At 38.6% G+C, this 26111-nt stretch overlaps 1 protein-coding gene across 2 annotated transcripts; it reads left to right on the top strand.

Annotated features, from left to right (window-relative positions):
• Nucleotides 1–5272: 5272 nt before the first annotated feature.
• On the top strand, nt 5273–25877 carry LOC121947853 (RNA-binding motif, single-stranded-interacting protein 1). Of its 2 annotated transcripts, none has more exons than XM_042493010.2 (14): nt 5273–5824; nt 9073–9215; nt 12764–12822; nt 14668–14759; nt 15919–16079; nt 17177–17256; nt 17370–17470; nt 17801–17850; nt 17943–18033; nt 19246–19296; nt 20125–20226; nt 21251–21319; nt 21552–21626; nt 23610–25877. In XM_042493010.2, the coding sequence occupies exons 1-13, from the start codon at nt 5774–5776 to the stop codon at nt 21618–21620; spliced, it is 1119 nt and encodes a 372-aa protein (XP_042348944.1). In that variant the 5' UTR covers nt 5273–5773; the 3' UTR covers nt 21621–21626; nt 23610–25877. The 2 variants fall into 2 exon arrangements, with proteins under 2 accessions (XP_042348944.1, XP_042348950.1); XM_042493016.2 differs by having other exon boundaries at nt 5275–5824; nt 15922–16079.
• Nucleotides 25878–26111: the final 234 nt, after the last annotated feature.

Genomic DNA, 26111 nt, shown 5'->3' with positions numbered 1-26111 from the left:
TTATGTGGTTTCTCATATTTCAGCATGCAAGCATTTCATTATTCCCCAAGGAGCCACAAACTCAGAGCCAAACCACACCATTACTGGGCTTGTGAAAAAGCTTCTCTGTTTGGCTTTTGTATATTCCAGCCAGACAGCTGCCAATCCAGAACAACTCGCACAATCTCATCCAGTACTGTTTCTGATTACCACACTGCCTGGCCAGACAGGTCCGCGGGAATGAGGAGATCCTTGAGTAGAATTTCAAATTCCCTAATTCCTCAGTGGATGAGGAAGGTGCAGATAATCATCCACATTCCTTGGTCCCTCCCTCTCCACACCCACAGGGCCTCCTAGACACTCAGCAGTCGTAACCAGGATGTGCTTCTTTGTGATGGGCTTAACTAGTGCTATGGCCTTTGAGATCCAGTCTAAGTTTAAGGAATAGTTTGGATTTTTAGAAGTGGGGCTGTATGGAGCACTTATCGATAGTAGGTGTATTGCATCCATGGATGTCAGTCGGCACGCCCTGAGTTTGGAGAAACAGTCTGGAGTCCGACAAAGAAGCTCAGAAATAAAGTGCTTTGGATGCGTGTCAGCAACAAAATGAATTTTAGCCACCTAAAAAAAAAAAAATCAATATTTTCTCTGCTTTACTTTTCTGTCAGAAAGCCTGTTCTGACGTCTTCAGGTCCACATTTATGCTCTTGTCAGAGCCACCACCAGACAAAAACAGTCATTTTAGCTCACTGAACACAGGAGCTGCAGGTCTTCTGCTGCTTCACTCAGTTAGTTAGTCTGTGTTATGGTGTGACTTTGGTGATTGTGAACTAACCCTTTTAAACGTCAAACGCCTACAATATTCAGCAATGCTAAATCCCTGTTTCTCTCAAGGGTCTGGCTTTGAATAGAACAAGCTTCGTTTTGTTGGTGGAAATCGATGTCTGACAGAAAGACAAAGCAGTGAAAATATTGCAAATATAGCTTACAGTTAAACTGATAATGATTTTTTAGATGGGACTTTTTTCGTTACTAAAATACATTTTGCTGCTGACCCCTCCACCAAAACCTGTCATTATTTTTCCTTGAGAGCAGCCCTGTTTATTGTTTTCTGCATCATTATTGCTGACTGGGTTATCTCATTGAATTTCAGCTCTGCATGTGATTGGCTGACAGCTTCCCACTGGTTCAATCTGAAACCTACTCATTTTGTTGCTCCAAACAGAGAGACAGCGTTTTGATAAATTGCCCGGACAAACAATGGAGAGATGGTTACATTAGCCAGAGGCTACTGATCAATTGACCCACTGGATGTTTAATTTATTTGAAGCAAAGCAGGTCAAATGTACAACGCAAACAGACAAGATATGTGCAGTTTTTATGTTTTTTTCAGATTTTTTTTTAAAGAAAAAGAAAGTAGAAAACACAGAAATAACCTGGGAAAAGTGCTAAAAAATGATAATTTTGTAACATGATTTTTAAAATGTATATGATTATCATAAATGTAGTTTTCCCCTACCTTTTTTCTTTTGTTTCTCTATATATTTTTCCCTAACTTTTTTCTTTTTCCCCTATACATTTCCTCCTATATTTAAAATAAATAAATAAATAAATGTACTAATTTCTTGCAATTTTTGGGACATTTCTTACCAAGCTGCCCATGCCTTCTACCCATGTTTTTTAAAGAAATCAAGCCAATTTGCTCAGGGTGCAAAGTATTTGTGAAAAGCATCTGAAAGCAGTACAGGGAAATTATGTCACTCCAGGTTTCAAAAGGTTACATTTATTTACATTTAAATATTAAATAAAATCTCACCTGTCACCAAAATGGAAGTTTTCAACATATTTGATCTAATTGGTTTATTAATCAATAACTACCAAACTGAACAAGCACAGGAAATCATCTCTACAAATCCCACTGCAGCTGATTATTCAGATAGGAATGATTGGACTTTCCAAGCAACGTCAGAAGTAGCTTGTAACACGACACCAGCATGAAACCTTAATCCTGCCAGCAGAGGAAATAAGGGAGAGAAATTTGATGCTTTAAGAGCCTCCCTGCACCCTGATGGGATTTGGATTTAGCTTCGCCTTAAAAATCTCCAGCAGCATGGCTGCTAGTGGCAAGCACTGCTTTGTGCCCTTAAGTGTCCATATGTGAATATAAAATGAGTTTAATTAGATAAAAGGGAAAGGCAAATGTGTACCTAGACAGTTAACTCCAACATCTCCAGGGCCACATATGTGCCTGTGTAGCATAAGTTAGGAGTTTCTCTGCTGCGTCTATCAGTCTTTAGCTGTCTGAATAAACACTGAAAAATGTTTGTGGTTGAAACACATGCCACAAACTGTGATGAAGAGTTTGTAGTTTGATTCACTTGGTGTGCACATCACCCTCCCTTTCATTTGCTGTCATCCACATGCCGTCTATTTTCTAAGTAAAGGCCAACATAACCCCAAAATACTTTAAAAGAAAAAAAATGTATTTATTGAGGTCAAAAATGTAGAAGTCTTTCACTTTAGTAGCTTTAAGGCTGGAGAAATTATCTTATTCAATGACATTTGATAGTTGTCTGTCATGCAGTTGTTTCAGGTCTACGCTGAAGCTTCATAGTGTTTACACAAAGTAAAATATTCAAACTCAAGACTCCAATTTTATACAGCTGCATAGCTGCATATGTCCATCAAATAAAAATATTTTATATGACCTGTGTGTCATTTTAGAAACATTTTTTTTCAAAATTCAGGCAACATATTTGTAAATTGTGCAATCTCCACTAGAATTTAAAGTACAGTTGTATGTGTTTGACCAAAGTTTGGCTCCACAACATGGTTTAAGTGTTTGTATGAATCATAATATATTATTAATGTATTGTATGATATATTTGTATTGTCAGTCATTGTGCAATGTAAACTTAGATATTTGCGATTAACTGTGTAAAATAATGGAGGTAGCTAACATGACGTCATCCACTGGTTGTTGTTTTAAGTAAATAGATATTTTTAAGTGTAAACGCTGTTTACACAGAAACAAGAATATATTTCCGGTAGATATATACTGGTTCTTCATGGGATTGTGTATTGGACCTCCATATTGAGTATGTGCAGCTGTAAATACTGAAAAGTGTAAGGTATATGTATATTTGTATATGTAAAATATTTCTTTAAAATGTAGACAAATGACTGAGTTGTGGAGAAGGGGCAGGATTAAATAAGTGTAAACTTTTTCCCACTCCTTTTCGGGCATGTCAGTGCTTGTAAATTGAATGTATGGAACATGTTTCTCACTTTATTCTGCCTATTTGTTGGAACTGATTTAACTTTTTTTTATTTTGTTTCCATGTCTGGAATACATTGTCATTTATTCATTTATGCGAAACATTGGCATCATCAAGTTTACTTAATGTTTTATCAGATATTTCCTGGACTTAAATAGTAAAATGTTTCTTATTCTAGACAATGTTTTATTCAGGAAAATGTTTTAATTTATATAACAATGATGAAAAGTTAAATACATTTAGGTAAATTTAGAAAAAGGTCAAAACATAGATTATAATATAAAATTCTTGATTAATTTATTTTGTGTTGGCCTAAAATTATTATTATTACTATTATTATGTTGGCTATTCCAATGTATGTCTATGTCTAGACGAACATAAAGTCCCTCAAGGCGCCAAAATCCCTCAACTCCCAGAAAGAATGCAGAGGACATGACCTCACTGTCCTCGGTGGTTGCTCCAGCTCCACATATGATAAGAATTACCCAGCACAAGACCGAAACACACAACCCCGCATGCAGGCACTGGATAAAGAATAGAGCTGGATTGAAATGACTTCTGATTGATTCTATTGAGGGGGTGGACCTGCTGTAATGAGGGGGGCTGGTCCTCCATCTGGGGTGCAACAACTAAAAGCTTTATTTAAGCCCGTGTCTGATGAACCTCAAGAGGTCCTAGAGGTCAAACGCCAGAGATCAGAAATGTAGAAAGAGGTCAAAGCATCTTGAAACCAATTTTAAAAAGCACTAGAAACATTTGACCAGAAGCAGTGGAGCCACAGTTCCTCTTTTTTTCCCAGCAGTCAGTGGTGTTCAGTTATTTGTGTGCCGTATGTGAAAATGCTTAGTTTACAGTTTTACAAAGTGCATATAAGCAGATAGAAACATTGTGAAAATGTTAATGCTTCTCTTTGATTTATAAGCTTGTGAAGGGGTCAATATTTGTTTCTCTTTAACAGTTAAATCTTTAGATGTCTTTTTACAAATTTAATTGTGTTGACTTTAATATACTGAATATTTATGTTTTTAGTAGTCAAATGTTTATGTTTACCTGGTTGAGCTTTGTTGTACTTGGTTTAGCCGTATGCCTCTTTTTGTGCATTTAGAGGCCCATAAAGGGCGAAAACAAAAAACAAACAATCAAACAAAAAATGTTTTTTGCTATGCATGGACCAACATGGAATATTCATGTAAATTGTATTCAAATATTTATATTTACTGTGTTGAGCTGTTTAGTCCTTGTATGCCTATTTCTGAGTGTGTACGTAAAGAGCAAAAACAAACAAAAACATGTTTTTAATATACACGATAGGCCTTTGGAATATTTACAGAATATTTATGTTTATAGTATGTTTACCTTGCTGAGCTTTGTTGTCCTTGTTTTAGCAGCACGTCTGTTTCTGAGTATGTATATAAAGAGCTAAAACTAACTAAAAACAAACAAAATAATAAATATTTATATTCATAGCCTACATAATATGTATCTGAACAATAGTCAAATATTTATGTTTACCCATTTGGGTTTGGTTGTCATTGTTTTAACTGTATGTCTATTTGGTGTATTATATTAAGCGCAAAAACAGACAAACAAACCAATATAAAAAACTGAAATTGTTTTTACTTGGCCATATGATTTTGATCTACGTGCAGTACTATACAGAGCCTATAGGAGACACAAGCAGTATTTCAAAAAAGTATATTAATTTGAAGAGAATAACATTTTGTTTTTTTTTTTGAAGCATGCTATTTCCAAATGTTTGTTAACCACTTCCTCCTATAGTTTATAGGGAGTGTGACCTCCAGCTCAGGCCAGCCCCTGCTTATATTTCATTGCATCCTGATTCTCTGACATGTAGTGTGTTGGATGGGGGGAAGGGTAGGAAGAGGAAGAGTGTGTGTGTGTGTGTGTGTGTGTGTGTGTGTGTGTGTGTGTGTGTGTGTGTGTGTGTGTGTGTGTGTGTGTGTGTGTGTGTGTGTGGTTGGAGGAGGTGGGGGTGAAGAATGCTTGGTATGTGCGGACGACAACATCATGAAAGGCGACGAGCGTTCAGCCCAACCGATTGTGCGCCTACAAATCAAACCTAAAAGCACTTTGTAGCCGATAATAAATTGAGCCGCACACACCAGACGTCTCGACGTGCCTTTGTCACAAAAAAGCCAACCGCCGGCGCGACTTTGTATGAGGCGGCCACGCAGTTTATTTGATGTCAAACACCCTGCAGAGGCGGAGATGGTTTGGTCTGTAGTAGGTGGGACTGCCGAGCGGTCTGCAGCAGGACGTCGTAGATCAATGAACCGGACCGTAGGGTTGGTCCATCGCCTGGTGTGCATCTGACTGTATAGATGTGTCAGTATACCTATGCAGGGACCGAGGCTTTTTTACTAACCAGCCGGTTCAGTATGCGGATGTTTTAAACCCGACTGGCTATTTCACAGGCTCCGTACACCGCTTGGATCTCTTGTGGCTCCTCGTTGCGATTTTTTAAAAAAAATTTTGGAAATAAAATAACCTCCAGGATGATCTTTGCAAACACAGGCAACCCACTGAAGACAGCCAATCGTAAGCAGGTAGGCCAAAAACACACACGTTGGTTTATTTGATTATTATTTATTTGATTTCTGCCTACTTTCCCCTCTGACTTGAGGCTGAATAATAGCAGCCACAAATGACATTGGAAAGCCCTTTCTAGCTTTCATATGGCTCATAATGCATTTATATCTCATCCTTTTAATACCAAATTAGTGAAATTCAATTAAAAAATAGACCCACTGCTCTGAGCCGACTTGTCAAACGGGAAGCTGATCCTCTGATAGGCTACATGGAGGGATAAAACCAGCTGCTGACCCGATCTATAGGTCTACAACCAGGACTTTAATTATTATGTCCATATAACCTTGTTTGCCCAGTCACTCGCCCCCTCTGGTCAATATGCATGACGGTTATTGTAGTCCATTTTATAGATTAATGCATTCTGGGTGAATCCAGGGAGAGAGAGGACGAGTGTAATGTAATGTGTGTCAGTGTGCTGGGGTGAACTGAGCTGCCTGCATCCGTCATTTTGACCTCTCAGGTGAACGAAAAAGGTAATTGAAGGCCATGCCCCTTTGCTTTCCCATCACACCTTTCGATTTGGATGGAAGATGGGAATGGAAAGCAGGCGCCGAGGTGAGAGGCAGCTATTATTGTAACCTCTGGTGATGGAAATATGAGCCTTGCAGCCTGCGAGATCCCATATATCCACCTTTTTTTTTTTAGATTAAACTGTAATATTTATTCACCAGATATGACTTTGAGGAATCTGAAACCAGCCTCATATGAATCCCTGCAGGGAAGCGGTGAATGAGTTTTCGGTGTAGGCGTAACACAGGTTTAGTCTGCTATAGGGTGTGATGATACCTCTGTGAAATGTACCACCATAGCTGCACTCTAATGGAGTGGGCATATCGTCTTAGAGGCCTGATGTGAACCCTTAATGGCCTCAAATAAAGTTAGCATGGTAATTGCAACAGAAATGAGGGCCTCCATTTGAACACACAACAGGCCTTACAGATGATCCTTTCACAGCGATCAATTCTTTATCTTTATGAGAAAAGTAGCTTTATCCATCACACAAAGGATTCTCAGTGGTTCTTGTTGGCATAGTTGTAGTTGTATGCATGGGGTTGGCTCTTGGAGTGGATTGTCCTTTGGTTATGGACAGATGGTGCAATTCTGCCATGCACTGTCTTTGATCTTATCTGGAGAGGAATGGGGTGGCTGGGAGCTATTTCAATGAATGAGTAAGGGGAAGGAAATGCATTGCAAGGCAGCGCTGCGTGGTTTTTCTCATGACTATGAAGAAAACTGTAGGTTTCTTATTAACACACACAGTGGGATGTTAAGACGTGAACACAGATTTAATCCCACTGCGACTGATATATTGTAATATGCTCTGCAGTGTATCTGTGGACAGAATCACCCTTTTACAGCAAGCCGGAGCTTAAAGGTCAAACTGACAGTGGTGGAAGAAGTATTCAAAGCCTTTACTTATGTAAAAGTAGAAATACTGTACTCCAATACAATTAAAAGTCCTGTATTTAAAATGTTACTTAAAGCTACAGCTGGTAACTTTTATAAAAACAACTCTGTCATATTTGATGAAACTGTCATTATATCCTGACAATAGTAGGGGAGACAGATCATCTGTGAAAAAAATCACATCTCTCCTCCCCGTAGTGCTTTTAATGGCATTTGCCAGAAACTACTGTGGCTGAAGGACAACAACCAATCAGAGCCGAGGGGTCTATCACGTCAATCTCTGCTCATGAACTGCGGTTGAACCAGGCTGTGCTGATCAAATATGAATCAACATCCTGTTACTGCATTGCATATTTCACACCTAGAATGTTTTCACAAAAATATTTTAGTGCACCGTTTAGCTGTAAAATGAGAAAGTTTAGTTTGGCCCTTGAGTGGTCCTTTGTTTTGACTCAACTGTTTTCAACGTGCCTAGTTTGACAGTTTGACCGCAGTTCATAAGCACTGATGGACATGCTGGACAGTTACGTTAGAGATTTGTCAGCTCTGATTTGTTTATTTCTTAGGATCCCCATTAGCTGTGCCCTAAAGCACAGCTAGTCTTCCTGGGGTCCACGTTTCAAAAAATAAACGACAAATTATAGTCAACACAAAATTACATAAATCAAACATTATAGTTAATACAAAGTGATGCATTTAAAACATACATTAAACATTATAGTCAACACAGTGCTGTACATTAAAACAGATTAAACATTAAAGTTTACATGAAGTTACACATTTAAAACTTACATTAAACATGACTGTCAATATAAAGTGTTGACTGGTTGTTTACATCACATCGTGGATTCTTGCAAAACCCGTTAGAAGCACTACGAGGAGCCAGAGGGAAAGCCATCAACTGTGTTACTATAGTAGCAGTTTTAGCAAATATGGCAAAAAGTTAATTTTTATAACATTACCAACTACAGCTTTAAGTCAGTATTATTCGAAAAAATGTACTTGAAGTACAAAAAGTGAAAGCATTCACAATGCAGAAACACTCCATTTAGAGTGTTACAATATTTATGAAATATGATTAGTTGTTTTCACATAATGTTGTAATTTTTCAATGTGTCAAGTCTTTAAAGCTGTGTTTGGCTTGATGATGTTTTGCAGTCTCATTTAGCCACTTAGCCAACTGCCTTTTTCAAGACACAAAAGCATCAAAAGTCATAAGTGGGGTATTTACTGACATATTTTATGTTGTTGAACAAAATTTAAAAATCTTTTATGCTTAACCATAGACCTTATTTTAGGCACTGAACCAAAAGCCGGGAGTGCTGAAATGCATACTGACTTCTGGATTTTAGGACTCATTCCTGGGGCAATCTTATGGGTAGTGTATTAGTAAAGCATTACATCGTATTTTATAAGCCCATCATATGTTTTTCACAAAGTATCATAGAAATGTAGTGGACTAAAAACGATTATTAATAGCAGGTACCTTAGAACTGCACGTAATAACCGTAATTTAGTAAATATACCCTCACTGCTGATGTTGTCTCAGGTGTATCACAATGTAGGAGACCCTCAGCTGTGTTGGCCGCTCTGTGGATCATTGATAAGCAGTTCCTATTACCTAAAAAAGAGTACAAAAGTGACTTTTAATTCAGCATGAACATCTGCCCTCTGTGTGTTTCTGCATTTTTGTTTTTGCACGGATGATGAGATGCTCTTGTGATCACGGCTGACCTGGGTTTTAAACTAGATTATCTAGCGCCCATAAACGTCCTAACAGTGGGTTTCCTGTGTGCAGTCCTACCCCATGACTCCGTCCAGTCCCAGCAGCAGCAGCAACAGCAGCAGCACAGGCCTGGAGCAGCTCAGCAAAACCAACCTGTACATCCGCGGCCTGCCTCCTGCCACCACAGACCTGGACCTGGTCAAACTCTGTCACCAGTAAGTACACACACGTATAGAGGGAGCATAACAACTATGTTAATGTGTGTGCACACCAGTGTTTTCTCATTGATATGGTTGTTAGCTGAAAAACGGGGCCAAAAGTGGGTCTGAGATATAACATACCGATGTCTTTTCAGCCTAATTTGACGAAGGTGTCTCCATGACTGCAGGCACGTACTATGCAAAAATACAGCCCGTAAAACTTACTGTGAAATTTAAGTTACATTAATGTAACTATTAAATAATGTTTTTTTGTAAATAAATTCTTCATTTAAAGCTCCAGTGTGCAGGATGTATGGGCATATATTGGCAGAAATGGTTCATAATAATCATAAGTTGAAAAAAGGATAATTATACACACATCGCGTAGGTGAAAGGCTTTCAAAAAACTTCGAAACGATCGAAACGTTGTGTGGCATGGAGTTAGTGTGCAGGCATTACCTTTTTTTCCCTCATAATAATCATAAACCTTAACTATGTTTTCATTAGTTTATAATCACCTGAAATATGAAGAGTTGTGTTTTTGTGACCTTAGAATGAGCCATTGACATCTACATATGGTGTGGGTCCTTCCACGGAGTCCGCCATCTTGTTCTACAGTGATCCAGAATGGAAAAACCAAACACTGGCTTTAGATAAGGCCAGTTGCATTTTCACGTCTGCCACTGTCGTGGTCCTACTTGGTTTACACACAGGAGAAGTTTCAGTTCTGCAACCTTACCGCAAGATGCCACTGAATCCTACACACTAGACCTTTAAAAGAATATTTGGCATTTTTGGAAATTCGCTTATTCGCTTTCTTGAAAAGAGTTAGATAGAAAGATTGATGCCACTCTCCTGTCTGTATGATACGAAGCCCATGAAAATACAGCTGGTTAGCATATATTAGCACTAACACTAAAAACATGGATAAACAACTAAGCCTTTTAAAATCACAACATGTTATTTATACACTTAGTTTTTATTAGTTTAAAAGTGAAGTGTGGAGATTGTGAAGATTTAGGCGGATTTGGTGGCGTCTAGCGGTAAGGATTTACGATAGTAGCCAGCTCAACCTTCTCCTCATTAGACTTCCTTCAATGTTCACTGAGGTTTTTAGCAGGAGTTGCATTATCAATAGAAGTTACTTCAGCTCCAAAACAAAAACACTGAATAAACCACTTTCAAGTTACAAACTATAAACTCGAAACTACTTATTATTATTGTCACCCTGATGCTGCTTGTAACAGATGGGCTTCTAACTGTGCAAAAATGTGAAAATGCTAATGGCCCTGTAAAGAGGCAGTGCTTTGTTTGTCCTTTCTGGGCTACTGGAGAAACACGGCAGTGCAACATGGTTACCCTGACGTTAACCCAGGACCTGCTCCTTATGCACTGCTTATTGTAAGGTAACAAAAAACACAAAAATCATTATTTTAATGTGATTATTAACTAAAGAAAACATAGTTATTATATTCCATTTTTGCCTGAGTGGGATCGATATTTCCTCCTAAATCCTACACACTGAACCTTTAAGTGGTGAGTTTAAAAGGGCCAGTAAAGCTTCATCTGGCTTTTTAATGCAATGAGAATGCATACGATCAGCATTCACACCCGGGTCAAATGACTCTTCAGCAGACACAGGTTTTCATCGCCTCTGCCTCCTCCGCAATGATGAGAACACAAAACTTGGGTGAACGCGGTGATTTCAGCTCCTCACCATCCGTCTCCTCCCGAGCTGCGCTCAAACATTATTCAAAGGTAGTCTGCACTGAGTTTTAAAGAGATACTGATCACATAGAAGGTAGAGAGTAAATTTATTCGTCATATTACAAACAAAGTTAAAAAAAAATGAAATTACGTTTCTAATTAAGTAAGTAAGCCTGTCCGTGATGTCGCATGGACACACCAACAAAACAACCACACACACACAAAAGCTGACAGAAAGGCAGATTTGTGTGCTAAAGCAGTTAGTTAACTGGCAGTGGGAATGAAGACAATCTCCCACATATAGCAGGTTTACCCGTGTGCATGTGCTAATTTTTGTGGGAAAGGTTTTGTGAGGTATAACATTACAAGTTTTGTGGTACCTTTGGCAGAGCCATGCCAGCTGTTTCCCTTAAAATTATCCAATTATTTATAAACAGATTCACAATTTAAAGGGATATTTGGCATTTTGGGAAATTTGCTTATTTGCTTTCTTGACAAGGGTTTGGTGAGGAGACTGATGCCACTCTCATGTCTGTATGACAATTATGAAGCTACAGTAACCCCTTCAAAAGCATTCATTTTACCCTTAATGTTTGGTGATGAGTTGAGTAATGAGTGTTAAAGGGCTGGTAACATTAGTGGTATTCTCTTACCTTTGGATAGAGTCATGCTAGCTGTAGCTTTAAATCTAGTGTATAGATGTGAGAGTAGTATCAATCTTCTCATTAAGCTCTCAACAAGAAAACAAAAATGTCAAATTATTTGAAATTTAACTGGTTACATCACAAACTTTTCAAAGTTGTTTCCGATAGGTTTCCCCCTTCCTAAGAGCAGTCTTTTTGGAAAATTTATTAAATAAGATAACTTTTTTTACAAATCAATTGTTACAGATAAAGGGAATAAACTGAAAAAACATATCCTGACTGTATGCAGTTTTAGTGCAAAATCATGACTGTTGGCATTCAAAGACACACACTGGTTTAACCATAATGTGCTCTGACACATAAAATGCTCCAACCACCATACCTCTATAAACAGACACACACATGGAAAAGTCATAGCTCAACTGTGGTATGTGAAGCGGACTGTAAAAATGAATGTTTTCTTTTCTTTTTTTTTTTTTAAAAAAGGGAAAAAAACAGAGTCATGTAACGCAGTGAACATGTTCGATACTTGATACTAAAGGCTTTAGTTGGAGTGGTTAGTGGGGTGGATGCCATAATTAGTGGAGTTTTGTCTCCTTTCTTTCTCTGTGAATCACAAGCATATGGAGAGAGGCATTCACCCATGTAACCAGCAGCAGCAGCAGCTGTTTGTGTCCTGTTTGCTTGTGTTTTGTTCATGTTCCCAATGGTGTTTGCCAGCACAAAGCAGAAATGAAAGCGCTTTTCACTGCAACAAGGTCTGAATGGTGTAAGCTAGCCATTCAGTCTGTATGTTGTGTGCACTCAGATAGCAGCTTACAGCCTGTGTCACAGTTCAACTTGAGTGTAAAGTCAAAGATAAAGAAAACCCTGATGCTGACATTTGGGATTCTTAGTGTTTGGAAACATATAGGAGAAAGAAGTGATGTATGTGCCTCTGAAATATGACGAGGAGGCCCCCTGTATATGACCAGTTGTTACTATTTTCATAAATTGTTCTTTTCTGCTTGGTTTGTACTTTATTTTTGATCTCATTCACATAAAATCCTCTGGAATTTGATTAAAAATTCACATTAACAGTACATAATGAGAAGTACCAGCTGATGAAGAGACATCCCTGATGAAATACTATCACCAGTCTCTTGTTAATTGATTTATTTAATGTTGTATAGGAGTTATTTGTTAGTAATCTACATGTTGATATGTGCACAGGTATGGCAAGATTCAGTCAGCAAAGGCAATCCTGGACAAGACAACCAACAAATGTAAAGGTCAGTAAGTTACCAGCCATCACTCACCAGGGCTGTATGATTATAAAAAATACCACTTAAACCCTCTTACATATCCCCACTGCATGTTTAAGTCCATAGACTGTTTATTTAGAGCATAAAAATATAGAATTGTTTTCAGCTGACATTTATAAAGTGTCACACAGGTGTTATCGCACTACTTTATATGTTATGTATTATGTGACTACACACTTGTGAGATATGGAAACATGTTATTTTAGATTTTTGAATGAATTTCCATACCTTCCAGGGAGCTCCTGGTTTTCATTCATTTCCATAATGCATGAAAATCCATTTGTGGTGAATTGATATTTTGCATGGGTAATCCATCACCGTGAGAACATGAACAATGAATGTGTCTGCTTTTATTTTTGTCAAATTTGTTATGTTGTTGCGTGACATTGCAGCTGAAAGTGCAAAATTTGCACTGCATTACAATGCAGAGATTATGATGGATTACCAAACTCATGGCGATTTAAAGTCTCCACCTCCACAAATAGATTTTCACACTTTATGGAAATGAAACACCATAGTAAGCTTTGGAAAAATGGTAAAAAAGGGACGCTAATTATGTGTGTTTTGTCATTAATCTAAGTGCTGGTTAGGTTCTTGAAGGAATAGTTTGACATTTTGAGTTTAGTCACTGCACCCAGCCAAGAAATAGTCCCCTGTCATACTGCAACTTGTCATTTATACACTTTGTTTTTACACAGATTAAACAAAAAATCTAATATTTATTTTAACCCTTTTTACACAGAGATCGCACTATAGAGCTGCTACAAATTCTCCTCTTTATGTCCCCTTTGCCTTTTTACACAGAACCAAACAACAGCAGCATTATGCTGCTCCAGTGTGTGATTTTAGACAGCATATCAGCATCACAGAAGCAAAAGAGGCATGACAGGTGTGACATGTAACACAACAGTGTTGGCCTCTATTGTGGTATATAAAATAAGCCTATGTGTCAGCAGTGCCTTCTTAATAATAACAATGTTGTAACATGGCAATAACAATCATTTACAGTCTCTGTTATATGGTGGGGGATCATATCATCTGCTTGGGTGGAAAGGAGCACCTGAATCTCATTGTTTTCCAAATTTACAGACATTTTTAACTGCTAATTGCTGCTAGTTGCTTTTAAATCTCCTGGCGCTGGATTGCACACATAACATGCTGTCAAAACGTAACATCCGTCCCATCCATGGTCCTGTCCTGCCAGCTGTCCTTTTACACAGATGCAGATTTGGCCCTGTTGCTCGGCTTAAAGATGAGACAACTTTTGTCCCACCATTCTGTAATTGTACCTTTTCTACAAAACTGTAACATAGCACAACAATGCAATATTCCCGCCTTATATTCCCCAATATTACTCAGTGTGAAAGGGGCTCTGAGTTAGATTCAGAAGTGCTGGATTTGTTTAAGCTTTGGACGGAGTCAAGCTAGCTGTTTTTCCACATTTCCAATCTTTATGCTAGGCTAACAGGCTGCTGTCTTTAGCTTCATATTTAAGGCACAGACATAACAGTGGTATTAATCATATCATCAAACTCTTTAGCAGAAAATGGATAAAAACATTTTCCAAAATGTTCAACTATTCCTTTTAAAATACTTCAGGAAACATTATGAGAGACACTGTTTTTTTTTTTAAAAAAAAAAAAAAAAAAATGTGTTAATTTAGAAACATAATTGTGCATCATGACTGGTGATATAAAGATATTTTGATATGTTTATAGTATTGACAATAAAAATCATTATAAATGACCTCACCCTCTGATAGTTCTTATTATTTTGTGATTGCTCATATAAATACTGTTCTACCAACTACAGGTTACGGCTTTGTAGACTTTGACAGCCCAGCGGCTGCTTTAAAGGCAGTACATGCTCTGAAAACCAGCGGCATACAGGCCCAGATGGCCAAGGTGAGTTTGGTGCAGGCGTGTGTGTGTGTGTGTGTGTGTGTGTTTCTGTGAGTATATGTATGTGCGCGTGTGCATGTGTGCATATTTGTCTTGCTTGTGAACATCTCTGTGGGGTTGTGCTTCTTTAATGCGCGCATGTGTTCAGTGTGTGTTGGAGAATGACATTAGACTGGTCACATGACCTCAGCTGACAAGCTGTTCTTCCCGTGACCCCATTTACTTTCACTGTAGACACCAGATGTCACGTCCCTCTCTGCCAAATAACCTGTCAGTCAGATTGACACGTAACACACCGGACCACCAGCCCACACACTAACACACCATCCGGGTTCAGTTGTACTTTAAAGGTTGTACAGATTTTTTAACAGCATTATTCCTATGTCACTGAGTGGTTAACAATCATCATTCATGCATACTGATGTGGGCATTTCTGCAGCAAAGCACTATGGCAACAGTGCTGCTGCTTTGAGCCATTCTAGATCCTCTGTGACTAATTCAAAGTAACCAGTTTTTCATTTTTCAAAAATAGTTTTAGATGAAAAACAGGGTGTTTCTGCCTCACATCTGTGATTTGTCTCATTGTACAGTAGCACAAATTGTCTGGATCATTTTATTTCTTTCAGTCCTTTCCCTTCTCCAGCCCTGCGTGTGTTGCTGTGCTTAAATTCATGTGTAAGAGTTCATTGATGAAGGGTTGCTCTCTGGAGACCTGCATGTAGCTGCTCTGTTTGGAACAAACACGGCAGAACACAGTTTGTGTCTTGCGGTAGCTAGGCTACGCAGCTCTCCTGCTGTTTCTAGGTAAGACCGTAGAGGCGCAGAGCTGCTGCACAGTACAGATGAAGTGTGTTTCAGTGTGTGTGTGGGTGTGTGAGTGTGTGTGCAGGAGAGTCAGTGTTTGTTTAACCAAACATGTTCTTCTGACCCTCAACGATACTTAAGTCTCCAACCGGGATCCACACAAATTCATAGCAGAGGAAAAAATATGCTGTCAGTCATTTATCAGTAAAAAAAATTTGCACAGCCTTTAACTGCAGTTCTCAAAAAATACGCCTGATTCAAGATAAATAATTCTTGCATTTTAGCATGTTACTTGCAAAATACCCTATAAAACATGACATTCAAAGTTCTTCTTTTCTTACACTGTGTTTTCCATAAGCAGCAACAGGAGCAGGACCCCACAAATCTGTACATTTCCAACTTGCCTCTCTCTGTGGATGAGAAAGAGTTGGAGAACATGCTGCAGCCCTTTGGCCAGGTCGTCTCCACGCGGATCCTCCGAGACTACAGCGGCAACAGCCGAGGCGTGGGCTTCGCCAGGTCAGTCACAGAAGATTGACAAAACTCATTTATTCTCTGCTGAATCACCTTTAAAGTTCTAAAATATATTTTCAGCTTTGATCACAAACCTGTGATAATAGACACTGAACTTTTACCAAATTACCATTCAAATAATTTTATCTATTGCTCAACAATAATGCTGTGTAAAAAAAAAACTGTTCAATAATGCTGCTAAACTAAAATAAAGTCAATTTTTGTTAAAAATAAGATGTGAATATTTGAAAAAACATAATCTTTTTTTTTTTTTTTTTTTGCATTTTTCTATATATATTTATTGCATTTTAGAGCAACTACGACTGAGTTTTCACCTTTATTTTTTAATTCAATAGTCACTTTATCAACTGGGGTCAGTCATGTCTTTGCTCCTGTCTGTTTTATATGACATTTGAGAAATTAAGATGAATTCAGATTATTAGCCGCTATTGCCATACATACAGAAGCACTAAAGGTGAAGGAAAGATCTTGGCCAAAACCTAAATGTATCTCTTATAAAAGAGATATTATCTCCGATGTAGGAGATAACCTTTTAGTCTTAATTAAAGCTGTGCAGAATGAAGCAGTTAGTGAACAATACAATTGGCATTAAAAATATAGTCACATGCAGCAAAACAAAAGGTTTTGCTTTCTCAGTTAACGTACAACAAATGTCGACTGTAAACCATAAAGGAACTGAACAGTAGGGCTACAAGGATTTTAGTTCATTCAAGAACCACCCACATACGTCTCGGTTCCCACATACACGGAGACACACATACACGGTCTACTCAAAAGGAGAGATTTCACCTAAAAGTTTATCTGCTGGGAAATTAAAAAGGGCTTCCATACATTCATATACACACAGTTAATCATATTTATGTAAGAAGTCTACTTTGGTTTGTTTTTATGACTGTTCAGAATGTGAACTAGCATTAAAATGAGGAGTGACAATCATGTTCAACTTTTGTATGAAGGGAGCCAAGAGTTATCCCAATTTGCGTCACGCCTGACAATACCACTTTGTGTTAAAGAAAATGTTACTGTAGATCGTCTCTGCGTGATTTGATGATGAGTCATTGTTATATCCTCTCCCCTGTCAGGATGGACACAACAGAGCAGTGTAATGCCGTCATCTCCCACTTCAATGGGAAGTTTATCAAGATAGCTTCTGGCGCTCTGGGTAGGAAAGAATTTCACCTTTCTGTACATGTTCCCTCAGATGAAAACTGTGGAGGCGCCGGTGATTGATTGCTGAGTGTTAATATGTCATTTTCTTTTGTGCTTTTCCCCCAGCTCCCTCTCAGCCCTTGCTGTGTAAGTTTGCAGACAGTCAAAGGAAGAAGCATGCTCACAGCGGGTTTGTTCCCAATGGACAGTCAGGGGATCTCAGACTAGTATGTATCTGCCTATCAACTTACATGCATTGTAGCCACTATGTTTGATAAGAATGAATTAATGAATTGAGTTTTTATTATTGTGTCAGGCATACAACTACACCCAGCCAACACGGGATTATGTGGATTATATGGATTTTTTGTAACTTCAGAGAAGGCTAGTTATTTAAAGCTTGAATGGCTGTAGAAACAAAGCTGTTGCTGTAACTGGCCTGTCTGCACATATGTCATCTGCATCCAGAAGGAAGGAGGTTAAAGTACTGGGGGAGTGGATGAGTAGTAAAATACAAATATGTAACTCCACATTCTCCTCAATTTTCTCACCTTCAGGGTGCAATGACTCTTACCTATGACCCCTCCTCAGCAGCTATACAGAATGGGTAAGTTACACCACAGGTCATGATGCCATTGAACTTTTAACTAGAGTCATAATTCTTGAGCTTTATTTTTGAAATACTGTACTTTTCCCCAGGTACTATCCTTCTCCATATCCAGTGAGCAACAGGATAATGACTGTGCAGCCTGCGATGTCTCCCTACATGTCTCCAGTCTCCGCTTACCAGGTGCTGCAGGAGATCCCGAATATAAACATGTTCAACGGCCAGAGCTGATTTTAAATCATCCCTGTCCTACTATCTTTCTCTTCCTCTCTATGTTACGTCTGAGGTTATGGTGTGTATATGTGGGTTAGAGAGTATTTTTGCTCGTGTGTGGGTTGTACAGGTGCTATAGATGTAAGAATAGGTGCTAAAGCTGCCCTGGGCCAGCGCACAGTTCTGCAGCACCATGTAGCAGCCGATGATTGTTTGAATTTTTTAGTGTTTGAAGAGCTTGGTCAACCAGAAATCATGTAATATGACGGTAAGCTTGTGGTTCCAAGGTTGGTTGCTTAAGAGCCCTCTGGTGAACACTGGCAGTGAGGGAAGCAGCATAGCTTAAAAGAAGTTTGAGGGATTGAAAAAGAAGTTTATGTAACTCCGAATCAAACACGCATACCCTCAAATTCATGGAGCTCATGAATGAATTGTTCATGAATCCATGGAGGTCACTGGGGCAATTTTAAAGCTCCTTACTCGTCTTCCTAGCGAGCAATCTCTGGAGGATGGAGTGCAAAAGATTACCCAGATATACTACAAGCGACAACAACATTCAGGTAGCCTATTGAGCTCTTATCAAGCCTACAAATGGCATGCTGTTGCTCTAAAAATAAGTTAGAGGTGTTCAAAGAGTTGCAAACATTCTTTTTCAAGCAGAAAGAAAAAACAACAATCTGATGTTCACTTGCATCCAGTCAGGAATTAGCCATCATGCAAACAGAGGGGAAAAAATTGAAAGCCCTAAAGACCCTAGAAAGCCCTAAAAAGCTGAATACCAGACATTTTAAATACACATACACTGACTTTTTTTCTGACTGTCATGTCATTAAGGTCCATTAGGGGAAATAATGTTTTGAAAATGCATTGATGTTGTATTGCTTTATGATTTTGTATGTATCTTGCTGTGTGTGAGCAAAGCCAAAGACAAATTTCCACTGGGGTGGACAATAAAGTCTCTCTCTCTCTCTTTCTCTCTCTCACTCTCTCTCAGTCTAAATATATGTACATGAACATTTAGCATTTAGACTAACATCCTTTTAATTTCCATTTAAAAACAATGCTTATTTAAATTGTAAAGTTAGTTTGTAACATAAAAGTTTCATTCAGGGCGCATCAATAACTCTCTCTTTGCATCTGTCTTTCGTTCTGCCTCTCCCTTCCTGTCTGACCCTCCGCTAGGTGCAGAGTCATTCTTGGGTGGCACATCAACCATATATCATGCAACACCCGGTAAGAGAGCCTTTGCTTTTTTTTTGCTTTGTTTCATACACTCACAGACCACCTCCCATTCTGTGTACAGGAAACGGACATGTCATGCAGCTACAGAGTGTTACTTTAATCAGCCCGTTCTGCTGACACAATCAACCAACAATGTGAATAACTTCCCCAAATGCCGGAGAGGGACGGAGCTGAGACGAATTCTGGGAAACAGCCACTGTGTATTTACATAGTATTGGAGTGCGTATGAAAGAGAAATGGAACAACTAAAAAGACATTCAGCCACCCCCTCCTCCCTCTCTCTGGATCCAGCAGGAAATGCCTGGAGCAGAGACAGTCTTGTGACTCTTTGACTCTTCCAACAGATGGTTTCCAGTGGAACAAGTGTCTCTGCTGATCTGTCCCCTCCCCCACGTTTTACTAGGAAACGGCCTATTCCCTAAAGGCGCTGCATTTAAAGGAATATACCACATCTGAAAACACTAGAGCTGGCAACATCACATTTTATTTATTTATTTTTTTTTACATATTTTCATCACTTTAAATAACCCAGGAGAATATAATACTTCACCTTTACCTCAATTATTGCTGCAAATGTTGACATTTTGTCAAACTTGAAAGCCATTAACTATATTTTTTCCCAGCTAATCTTTCTGGCCTATCTCACATTAACAGGTTTTAAACAGTAACTCATGATATATTTGTACTCAACACACACTGCCTGTTGCTGTTTTTGGAGCTTTAGTGTGCTGTTTCATCCTGTGCTTTATCAGAAGTAGTCGGTTTAGTTTTTTTGAGTCATGTGACCTGTGTTAAAAACTCTGCTGCCTTGTATTACAGGCTGCTGTGATGTCTCCCTCTGTGGATCCCTCCATGTCACTGCACCCCACAGCCATGATTACTCAGCAGATGGGCCAGCTGTCACTGGGAAACACTGGAGCGGTGAGTGGAATTATGGGATATCACACAGCGTTTATCAAATAAAACTGTACAGTATAATTAAATACAAAATGCTCACATTAAAACAAAATGTCAGTTTCAGTTTATGCAATTTGTAGTATGCCAGTGATTATACATATACTTGTGCGGCTCACTGGAAGAGCTTTAATTGGGACATTTTGCATAAAAACCAGTGGAAATCTTTATTTTGTATTTTTGATTCTTTTTTTATTTTAAAAAATAGCTGTGTAATATCTATAATACTAAGTACACACTGACCAGCGTTACACCTTGCATTTACACCTGATGATATTGTCTGCATTTTTAGACACCATATTGGCATAAAAATCTAACAAATATTTTAAAAAATGTTGTACGTCCATTCCATTGGTTTTTTTGTTATGTACATCAGAACCAGACAGGAAGAACAGCAAGGTCAGTCAGAATAAAACAGGCATACTATATTGTATCAACAGTGACCGGCAAGGATACATTAAAGATGAGGGAGATACTGAAGTGGTCTTAATGTTAGATGAGAGAAAAGAGGCCGCTGTTTACCCCTGATCTTCTGTGTCATGTGAGGGAGAGCTGCTGTTGCCTCGCTAGTTTCTAACAATTGTGCAGGTTTTTTTCACCCACATAGTTCTTGTATGTTGATTGAAAATGTAATGCATTTACATTTGAGTTAGATGTGTTCACAATGTATCTCTGGCCTAATGTGTCACAATCTCTCCTCACTGCGTCTTTGAAGCATTTATACCTGTACTCTCATCTGATCACCCAAAACACAGTTTAATGCTAAGTTAACTTAGCATTAGCACTTGACTTAACTTAAGTTAAGTCAAGATGTATTCTGTAAAGCCCTCTGAGGAAAACCGTTTTTTTGTGATAATGGGTTTTATAAATAAAATTGAAAATTGAAATTGAAGTTGGGTAACATGTGATGTATATACAGAAACACAGTCTCTCAGGTTTGTAAAAATCTAATGTACCATTCAATAATTGTATTTTTTTCCTTGTCTTACAGTATATTTCAGGCAACCCTGGTGTCCAGGGAGCCTACATGCCTCAATATCCTCCCATGCAGGCAGCACCTGTAAGTTTACTGCATCTTTGGCTCATTCAACTCAATCTAACTGGTGTCCGTGATTAACTCTTGAACAAAAACTGTTTTAGGATATTACAACAACCCATGCCACTCCAATCATCTTTTACCCTTGAGTTGATTTTGAAGTGTTTGCCTCAAGAACGATCAATTATCTCAGTGCAAACAAAGCGAAGATAGTTATTATCACGCTCTAAATGAGAGACGCTGTTTTGCTTTTCAGGAAAACGGCACGCCGCAACAAGTGGATTCTTCCAACAACTCATCTCCATACAGTCAACTCAGCAAGTAATCACAGGTACGCTGTAGTTTCTGAATGTAAAATGTGAACATCAGCAAGTTGTTTATTTTAGCAATTTTACTTCCACAAGATAGAAATTATGATAACACTTTCTACTCAACACCAAAGGTTAATATGTTTAAAAGTATGTGCTTTACAAATGGTTAATGAACCACCTGTTAAGTCTTCATATAGATCAGTTTTGAGCCATCAAAACTGTAGATGTTAACCTTTAAAAACAGATATATTTTTGTCATATTTGCACAAATCCTCACTATAACCACACAGCATTAAATGAGACAGATAATCAGGGGGATAAATAATACTTCTCTGCCTACTTTTGCCATGTTGCACTTCTAATGGCCTTACAGCATGTGAACGAAAACAACCAATCAGAGCCGAGGGGTCTGTAACGCAACTGTCAGTCATGTCAATTAATGCTTGAGAGCAGCGGTCAAACTGTCAAACCAGGCAACGTTGATCGAATATTAATCAAGATTTTGTTACTGTGTTGCCTTTTTCTTACCTCAAATGTTTTTCAGAAACATATTGTAGCGTACCGTTTAGCTGTGAAATGAGAAATTCTGACCTCTAGGATTTTGTTGGCTGTTTTGGAGATTGCTGCAGCCTGAAATGGTGGATTTCACATCAGATCACTGACAGTCAGCTGTTGTTGGCATTCAGCGCATCGCTCAAGGACGGTCCTCATGCCGCTGTCCTCCTGCTCTCTCTGCCTGGTTAGCGCGAGCTAACACAACACAACGTTATCTTATCCCTACTTGTCCTATTTTGCCACTTGGGCCATAGCCCTGCAGCAGCAGCTAACATTCAACACTGAGTCATTAATCTCACACCCACATCGAAACAACTCAAATCTGTCATAAAACATGTTAATAACTGTTGAGTAACATTCACTGTGTGATGCTAGGAGTTAGCTCTGTCACTGTCACTGTGTGTTGTGTGTGTGTGTGTGTGTGTGTGTGTGTGTGTGTGTGTGTGTGTGTGTGTATGTGTGTGTGTGTGTGTGTGTGTGAGACATGGCCCCAGGCACCGAGCTCCCATCTCCAAGCAGTTATGATATCACTCTAATGATAAACAAAGAAAGTGAGGGGGACAGAGCAAATCGATATGCTGCATGCTGCTCCACAATGAAATAAGATTTTGCCCGTTCTAAATAGTCAAATTTGCAGAAAATTTAGGGTGATTTGACGAAATTGCAAGGTCATGCAGAATTCATGTTGATTGGCTGAATTCGCGTAAATTGTAAACACAACATCCTGGAAGCACTGCAAGGATTTTCTGACCTGGCAGCTACAGAAAGCATAAGAGTCTTTTGATTTGAAACTGATACAGGAAGTGCTGAGTTTGAAATGGTGATGTGATACATTTTTTTAACAGAGGAAAAGGAAGCAGATTAAAATAAAAATAGAAAACTACAGAGGGACTGAGAAATAAAGACCTATGTCTAATGCAGTCTGTCAAATGAAGCTGCTACACTCTGCAGTTGTGGTAAATAAAGGCCCAGCCACTGTGAATTTGACAGTATGTTTGACTCCTAGATCCTCCTCCATTCACATTTTTTGCCAGATTGATGCTAATGGCAGTACTTGTTCAAAAACCATCGATTATGGGGCATGACACTCATTGTCGTTCACGATCCAAGCTGATACTGTAGCACAGCTGTAATCAGACTGATAGTGTGTAGTCTGAACCCGACATTGGAAGCAGTAGGAGAAGGGACACGATTTTTAGCCTAGACTATCTGTCTCATGTATTTCTTGCAAAACATAGTGAGAGTTTAAGCAAATATAAAAAAAAGCTTATTTTATAAAAGTTACCTACTTTTGCTTTAATAAGACGAATTTTGGGGTAACCAGGTTGTAAAAAGTCTATAAAACCTTTACACAGGCTGCCTGCAGGTCAAAGATAACAAGATCCTAATGTTGGTTTTTATATTAGTTTGTTTTTATATGAATGCTCCTGCTTTCTGTCTTTTTTTAGGCCAGATTCCTGCTCTGTGAGCCAGAGGGCAGGTGGGAGGTTACCGATGACATCACAGTGGTAACAGTCACCGCCTTCTCTGATTGGACCAGATACATGAACTTTTTGCACAGCCACGTAGTTTGTGGTGGAAAATGAGGACAGTGTAAATGGACTCAAGCAGTTGGCTAATCACAGAAAACAAAACCAAGATTTATTTTGATAAGAAACAACACGCTCTTCTTTTTCTCTTTTTTCAAGGATTCTCAAACAAATGCCAGAGGACCCCCCTCGCCACTCCTCCCCACTTCTCCCCTTGTATGATGTGATATTAAAATGCATGAGACTGAGATAGTTTCCCTCCCTCCAAGGTTTCTATGATTTTATAGTTCCTTTATTTGTGATATATGAGAAAAACAACTTGCAAAACCTTGTTTGCACTGAAGTTTCAGAATATCTTCATTTCAAAGTTACCACCGAATATCTCACAAAATCGATGAATATTCAACTGCACTGGACAGCTGATACAGGTGACCATTTCATTAGGAAATAAATGAATTTATTATTGGAAAAGGTGCCTTCCTTACGTCACATCAAACATTCTCCAACATTTCCTCATAGAACTTGATCAGGTGTCATATTTCTATCTGACTGATCAAAAGTGTGTGTGAAATCATTGAGATTTCCATTGAGTGTTTCGCTATCTAGTCGTCTGGTAGCAATAAAGACAATGAGAGTCCCACGGCAATACTGAGAAAAAAGAACGGTGACAAACTCAGAGCAAGGTAACTCCTTATTTTCCCTCTATCCATTTTTTTTAAATCGTCAAGACGTGACATGAAAAAAAGAGCCGTACTTTTGTGAAATTCCAAGTTTTACACCCAATGGACATCTTTTAGGAGGGTTTTTTTTTCTCTTGTGGTCAGTTGTGACCAGTGATCTACCTCATGGTTCTGCTGGAGTCTGCTGGTGTTGTGGGGTTTGCAGGTAAAGCCCCCCTTTTGTTCACCACAGTGGACGAAGCAGAACAAAAAGCCACGCTCAGGAGCTGGCTAAATAGGACTTCTGCCCGTTTGTCTCCCACATGCAGCGTTTCTCTTCCTGATCTGCAAAGAAACATTTTGCGTCATTGTTGTTTGTCATTGCTTCTGTTCTGGTGTTTCCTTTCTCAACACGATGAGCGTTGTCAGTTGTCCATTTTAAAGATTCAAAGTATGACAGCTACTAGCTTCTCCTTGATATAGGTGGTTTACAATGTGCTTGAAACAAATGAATGCAGGCTACATGCATTTACTTTGTACATTTTTCTGCCTTTGCCATTCTAGATCTTAGATGACTCACAGCTTTCCCTTTCCTTTTTTATTTTTCCTTAAAAAAAGACTAAAAGTCTCTGTCTGTGGTTACACTGCAACTGGAAAGCTCTCCGTAAGTACTGCTAGGATTTGTCAACCTTTGGTCATTTGGTCATACAGCATCTTTAAGGTACAGTGTATAGGATACAGTGGCATCTAGTGGCGAGGTTGCAGAATTGAAAGTCGTCTCGTGCACCAAGAATGTAGGAGAATTACAGTGTTTGTTCTGAACAGAACTCCATCAAAGAGGAACCACTCTGTATGTGGATATAAACAGCTCACTCTACGGTGACAAAAATACAACAATTCTTACTGTGAGGCGATTATGAACTAATGAAAACAGCTGTGAATATTATATATAGTGTCTGCCAAAAGATGTGCCTAAATCCTACACACTGGACCTTTGATAGTGTACATGCCAGGCAGTTTGGATCTCAAAGCTTGCCTCATGCAAAACAGCAGTACTTCATAAGAACTGAAATCACATGACTGACAGCATGTATTTCAAAGGTTGTCTTTTTCAGAATAAGATTTGTAATTTATACATTCAGGGCCAAAAGTTAAAAAAAATAAGTTTATTGTTTGCCTTGCTTTTTTTCCCATTTAATTGATTTCTGATGTTAGAAATTCTACACTACTATGAGACAAAAAAAATGGTCAAAGCTGTATGATCACGGAGGTTTTCCCGGATCAATAGTACTGTGGCAGTAAATGCTCACCTCCAGAAAATACAAGCAGTAACCTGCTTTTACTGAGTGTACTTTCCCACTTTGAACATTTGTTGCTTGAAAAATGTAAAAATGAAAGAAAAAAAATATTGTACATGTTATCCTCATTGCTTTCCCCCGTCACCTTCAGCTGACTCTCAATCCTCTCCTTGCTCTCTCCTTTGAAAACATTGGAATAAAAACAGTGCTGAATAAAAGGCTCTTTCTCAGATATGCCTCCTGTCTCTTTTGTTGACGGGTCTGTTGGCCTGTTATGTGTTTGTAAGATTAAAGGCTAATTCTGGGGTTGTTCTATACTTTTCTCATTTTTAACAAATTCCACAAAAATATCAATAATGCATTAATCCATCTCTCAATACTTTCCAACCTGTCTCTGACAATCAGTCCCATGAATTCCTACTATCAACATTAATTTACAAAAACAAAAAAGCTATAGACTTTCC

The sequence above is a fragment of the Plectropomus leopardus genome, chromosome 1 (genome assembly GCF_026936395.1).
Source record: "Plectropomus leopardus strain MGB_pleo_1.0 chromosome 1, ASM2693639v1, whole genome shotgun sequence".
Lineage (NCBI taxonomy): Eukaryota > Metazoa > Chordata > Actinopteri > Perciformes > Serranidae > Plectropomus > Plectropomus leopardus.
This window is presented reverse-complemented; position numbering and strand designations above follow the sequence as displayed.